This window comes from Mauremys reevesii, linkage group 1 (assembly GCF_016161935.1).
Source record: "Mauremys reevesii isolate NIE-2019 linkage group 1, ASM1616193v1, whole genome shotgun sequence".
NCBI classification, from domain to species: domain Eukaryota; kingdom Metazoa; phylum Chordata; order Testudines; family Geoemydidae; genus Mauremys; species Mauremys reevesii.
In genome coordinates this window covers 1,785,509-1,791,508 of record NC_052623.1, presented here as the reverse complement: position 1 = coordinate 1,791,508, position 6,000 = coordinate 1,785,509, and the positions used below count along the sequence as shown (strand labels likewise).

The following is a 6,000-nucleotide window of genomic DNA, read 5'->3' as shown; positions in this document are numbered from 1 at the left end:
TAAAGAACTCCCAAGTTTTCTTCCCATTTTTCTTAATAATTTTTTCCTCTCAATCAGTTTTCTGGATCATTTGTCATCTTTGAGGAATTAGCCCTTTTGAAGCACTAAATGTCCATAGATATTACTGGCTGGGAACGGTTCTCTGTTTGTCCATTGGAATGTAATCAGTTCCATTCTGTTATTTTGTTCTCCTCTATCATATGCCCCCTTCTTTGTGGCTTCTCTAAACTAAACAGTCCCAGACTTTTCACTCTGTCGGCATATGGCAGCCTCCCCCTTTCTTAGTGCCTGTCTCAGAAATCTCCTTTCCATCTGCTATATCCTTTATAGAGACTGGGTGATCAAAAGTGAGCTCGTTTCCGGAGCACATTGTTCTCCACCCCATTCCTTAGGCATCTGAACATTTTCTTTGTTTTGGCCACTACTGTGAATGAGCAGGTGTTTCCGTGGAACAGCTGTCGATGACTGCCGGGTCTTTTCCCTCAGGTGGTTCTACTTGGAATGTTTCCCCCAGCACATGGATTGACAAAGCTCTTTTTTTTTTAACACTTACAGATTTTGGGCCACCGGGTGCCTCAGGAATAGCATGGACTTTCTAGCCTGGCTTTCATTGCATTAAGAAATAATGAGGGATAACCATTAACCACACATGGGTTTCCTGCTGGTACATATTAAGGTTTCTTAGACCACAACATATAGAAATTATTCATGCGAGGAGGACCATCAAATATGGTATTGGCATTAGTAGGGTCAGTTGTTCATAATTCATTTATCTGAAAATGAAAATGTGGGTGAAGAGCAACCAGTCTTCTTCACCCATGAGAAAAGTATCCAGTAGTGCATGTAGTGGCTCATATTAACATTGTCTCTCCATCCAGGCTTTTCTACTGCAACCATCACCCTGGGCCCTGGGAACGCCTCGGAGTTGAACACCTTCTCTCCTACACCATGTCAGATTCCAACAAAACCGACTTCACAAACCCCACCACCTTCATCCTGCTGGGCATTCCTGGCCTGGAACCAGTCCATGTCTTGATCTCCATCCCCTTCTGCACCATGTACACCATAGCCATCTTGGGGAACTTCACCATCCTGTTCATTGTGAAGAGGGAGCCGAGCCTCCATAGGCCCATGTACTACTTCCTCTCCATGCTGGCCATCACCGACCTGCTCCTGTCCACATCCACCCTACCCAAAACACTGAGCATCTTCTGGTTCAATTCCAGGGAGATCGATTTCAGTGCCTGCCTCACCCAGATGTTCTTCATTCACTCCTTCTTTGTGATGGAGTCTGGGATACTCGTGGCCATGGCTTTGGATCGCTACGTGGCCATCTGCCATCCCTTGAGATATTCCACCATCCTGACAAACACCCTGGTGGCCAAGATTGGCCTGGCTGTGGTGCTGCGTGGCATCATGGTCATACTGCCCTATCCCTTCCTGGCGAGGCGGTGGTCATATTGTAGAACCAACATCATCCCCCACACGTACTGTGAGCACATGGCTGTGGTGAAGCTGGCCTGCACCTACACCCACGTCAGTACTTACTACGGCCTCTTTGTGCTATTCTGTGGGGGGGGTCTGGATGTGATTTTTATCACTGTGTCCTATACCCAGATCCTCAGGGCCATCTTCATCCTCCCCACAAAGGACGCCCGGCTCAAGGCTTTGGGGACCTGCAGCTCCCACTTCTGTGCCATCTTAGCCTTTCACATCCCAGTTCTCTTCTCCTCCCTCACATATCAGTTTGGCCACAATGTGCCCCTACATTTCCATGTTCTCATTGCCAATGTGTACCTCCGTGTGCCCCCCATGCTGCACCCCATTATCTATGGGGTGAGGACCAAACAGATCCGGGACAGGCTGCTCCGGCTATTTACTCAGAAAGGGACTTAAAGTTTTTTCCTGGTGCTCTGGCTCTCAGACCGAGCTCCGTGCAGAGCTGGCTGGTGACATGGTGCTGGGCCTCCTTCCTGAATCACTCACTGGGCAGCCAGAGAGCCATTAGACCCTTTCCTGACCTTACTGTGCTGTGTCAATGTGAGAAACTGGGAAATCGGTCAGTGTAGAACTCAATGGTTTGCCACCCTTCTAGTTACTGATACCTCTGAGAATATAAGAACATAAGAACGGCCATTCTGGGCCGGACCAACGATCCTTTTAGCCCAGTGTCCTGTCTGCCAACAGTGGCCAGTACCAAGTGCCCCAGAGGGAATGAACAGAACAGGGAATCAAGTGATCCATCCCCTGGCACCCATTTCCAGCTGCTGGCAAACACACACCATCCCTTCCCATCTTGGCCATTGATGGACCTTCACAACATCCTCAGGTAAGGAGTTCCACAGGCTGGCTGTGTGTTGTGCGAAGAAATACTTCCTTTTGTTTGTTTTAAACTGTTGCCTATTAATGTCATTTGGTGACCCCTAGTTCTTGTGTTATGAGAAGGAGTAAATGCCACTTCCTTATTTACTTTCTCCACACCAGCCATGATTTTATAGACCTCTGTCATATCCTCTCTTAGTCGTTTCCTTTCCAAGCTGAAAAATACCAGTCTTATTAATCTGTCCTCATACTGAAGCCTTTCCATACCCCTAATCATTTTTATTGTCCTTTTTTCAACCTTTTCTAATTGAAATACACCTCTACCTTGACATAACGCTGTCCCCAGGAGCCAAAAAATCTTACCGCGTTATAGGTGAAACCACGTTATATCAAACATGCTTTGATCCACCGGAGTGCGCAGCCCCGCCGCCGCGGAGCACTGCTTTACCATGTTATATCTGAATTTGTGTTATATTGGGTCATGTTATATCGGAGTAGAGGTGTATATGTTTTTTGTGATGGGGCAACCACATCTGCACACAGTATTCAAGATGTGGGCATGCCATGAATTAATGATCTGGAGGATGGCAGGGACTGCACCTTCAGCAAGTTTGCAGATGACACTAAACTGGGAGGAGTGGTAGATACGCTGGAGGGTAGGGACAGGATAGAGAGGGACCTTGACAAATTAGAGGATTGGGCCAAAAGAAACCTGATGAGGTTCAACAAGGACAAATGCAGAGTCCTGCACTTAGGACAGAAGAATCCCATTCACTCTTACAGACTAGGGCTCGAATGGCTGGGCAGCAGTTCTGCAGAAAAGGATCTAGGGGTTACAGTGGATGAGAAGCTGGATATGAGTCGACAGTGTGCCCTTGTTGCCAAGAAGGCTAATGGCATTTTAGGCTATATAAGTAGGAGCATTGCCAGCAGATTGAGGGACGTGATCATTCCCCTCTATTCAACATTGGTGAGGCCTCATCTGGAGTACTGTGTCCAGTTTTGGGCCCCACACTACAAGAAGGATGTGGAGAAATTGGAAAAAGTCCAGCGGAGGGCAACGAAAATGATTAGGGGGCTGGAGCACATGATTTATGAGGAGAGGCTGAGAGAAGTGGGATTGTCTAGTCTGCAGAAGAGAAGAATGAGGGGGGATTTGATAGCTGCTTTCAACTACTTGAAAGGGGGTTCCAAAGAGAATGGATCTAGACTGTTCTCAGTGGTACCAGATAACACAACAAGGAGCAATGGTCTCGAGTTGCAGTGGGGGAGGTTTAGGCTGGATATTAGGAAACACTATTTCACTAGGAGGGTGGTGAAGCACTGGAATGGGTTCCCTAGGGAGGTAGTGGAATCTCCTTCCTTAGAGGTTTTTAAGGTCCGGCTTGACAAAGCCCTGGCTGGGATGATTTAGTTGGGTTTGGTCCTGCTTTGAGCAGGGGGTTGAACTAGGTACCTCCTGAGGTCCCTTCCAACCCTGAGATTCTATGATTCTATATAGAGGCAATGTGATATTTTCTGTCTTATCATCTATCCCTTTCCTAGTGAGTCCCAACATTCTGTTCAGTTTTTTGACGCCGCTGCACACTGAGTGGATGTTTTCAGAGAACTAGCCACCGTGACCACCAGGTCCCTGCCCCTTACCCTGCTTCTCTCCCCAAGGCCACGACCCTGGTACACATCTTCCCTCAAGGCCACAGCCAGTTCTGCACCTATTCCCCCGAGGCACAGCCCCTGCTCCAGCTCTTGCCTCTGTGCCCCACTCCCCTCTCCGCCTCTTGCCCCAAGTCCCAGCCACTGCTGCTCCCTCTTTTTCCCCCTCCCCGTCACTCACTGGATCACCTCCCCCTCCATCTGCTCCGGGGCTGTGACGGGAGCTGCTGCAGCCTGACAAGGAGCCTGCAGTGAGGGCAGCGAGGATGCAGCGCTGGGGCTGACAGGCCAGTCGGGATCGGAGAGGGAAGCCGGGAAGTCGTATAAAAGCAGCTGAGATTTAGGAGCAGGGTTGTGCTGCAGGCGGGTGAGATTGTGCCTCATACAGCTTGTGGGCCCTGGAGCTCAGCTACAGAGTCCTGAGGGCAGAGACCCTTGTGTGGTTTATTTCTTTAGCTTTCAGCTCCGCTTTGTTCCTCCTGGCGGGAGGCCTGTAGCTGGCAGAGCTCTGCAGTGGGGATGGGATGGGAGCCCTTTGCCGAGTCAGGCCTTGGGGCAGGGCAAGGGATCAGCTTTGGCGCTAGGAGGACAACAGCTGAGAGGGGTGGAAGGATCAGCCCCAGTGTTAGCTGGGAAGGCAGGATGCTGGGCAGAGGCCGGGGTCGCTGTGGTAGCTGATAGGGAGGGAGATCAGTGGCATAGCTACCATTAGCCGGCTATTTCCACATGTACACGGCACCTTATCTGGAACTACAGGGCCCCCATTGCCCAGGGGCTGAAGCTGAACAGTGAAGCTGAGTCTGATGTACGCTCTGCGTGACACTTTTGATCACTAGATATAGAAGCTCTGTAGTTAGGCTGCTAGGCAGCGTTATCCCCATGTCATGGGGATGGACTGAGTCATGCAGAGGTAAAGTGATTTCCCCAAGGCCACACAAATCATTGGAAGGTCCTTGCTCCCTTGGTTAGATGCTCCCATTAGTATAAGTCCAGAGTCCAGAGGTTTGAGCAGGAAAGAGGCAAAATGGAGGAGTTTCCAGGGCCTTTCATATCTTCTGCCAGGTGGAGGGAATCCCATTGTTCGTCCTGTGGAAAAGTACAGTAACAAGATGTACTTGGTTGGAGTCACATGGACAAGTCACATGTCCATGCATTTCACCGAGTCATTGCAGGAAATCATGATCTACACCCCAGACAGCACTTCTATTGTCATTTAAATGTTTCTCGATGAGCCGCTTAATTTGAATTGTCCGTTCAAGATGTGCTGGCAAACTACCTTGTGGGTGTTACCCCAGGAGCAAACATTTAAAATACAGGTATAGAGCCAGTACTTATAGCCTCAAATACAAAAACGATACATGCAGCTAGCCTAACTATATTATCTATGCGGTCATCATCGGCTGCCCCTGCAGTGTCAAAGCAACATCCCAGGAAGCTCCTCAGGAAGGTGGGAGATTAGAATTGTCAGTTTTATTGTCCTTCTGAAATGGCTCATTCAGGCTGATTGCTTAATCATGTTTAGTAAATCGTAACCTTTCCAACGATACCTCACATGACCCAGGTTCCCTGCAATATATCTTAGTTATCCCATATCTGTATCATCACAATATTTCTATGAAGAATATGGGGTGTAGTGTCACACTGGGTGCTCGTTCATGGGAAGTGTGGCACTCGAAAGGCACTGGATAGACACCTCACCCGCAATGCAGAGGGGGAGGAGACCCCCGACAAGATAATGAGGGGAGCCGTGGCTGCTGAGACTTCCACCACACCCCAATAGCGTCCAGCAGCTGGCGCTGGTGGTGGACGCCATGGTAGCAGAGGGGAGTGGTATCACCCCCCTCTCAGAGTCCCTCAAACCCCCTTGTCACATTTCAACTCCATCTTCAAGGAGATCGAGGCCCTGGGTCTGACCCGATCACCCAGGGGGAGAACGACCCCTTGCCCGAGGGCCTCGATCTGGGCTGCAGTTTGGAACGCCTCCCCCTCCTCCTCTCTCCCCCTCACCTCTGCTCACTGCCTGCT

General features: G+C 49.7%; 1 protein-coding gene across 1 annotated transcript; it reads left to right on the top strand.

Annotated features, from left to right (window-relative positions):
- The first annotated feature begins 948 nt into the window (after positions 1-948).
- On the top strand, positions 949-1,896 carry LOC120372615 (olfactory receptor 52N1-like). The gene has a single exon (XM_039489869.1). The coding sequence runs from the start codon at positions 949-951 to the stop codon at positions 1,894-1,896; it is 948 nt and encodes a 315-aa protein (XP_039345803.1).
- The last annotated feature ends 4,104 nt before the right edge of the window (positions 1,897-6,000 follow it).

Excerpts from the sequence above, each read along its gene's own strand:
- LOC120372615 (XM_039489869.1), top strand. The coding sequence starts at position 949 with ATGTCAGATTCCAACAAAACCGACTTCACAAACCCCACCACCTTCATC.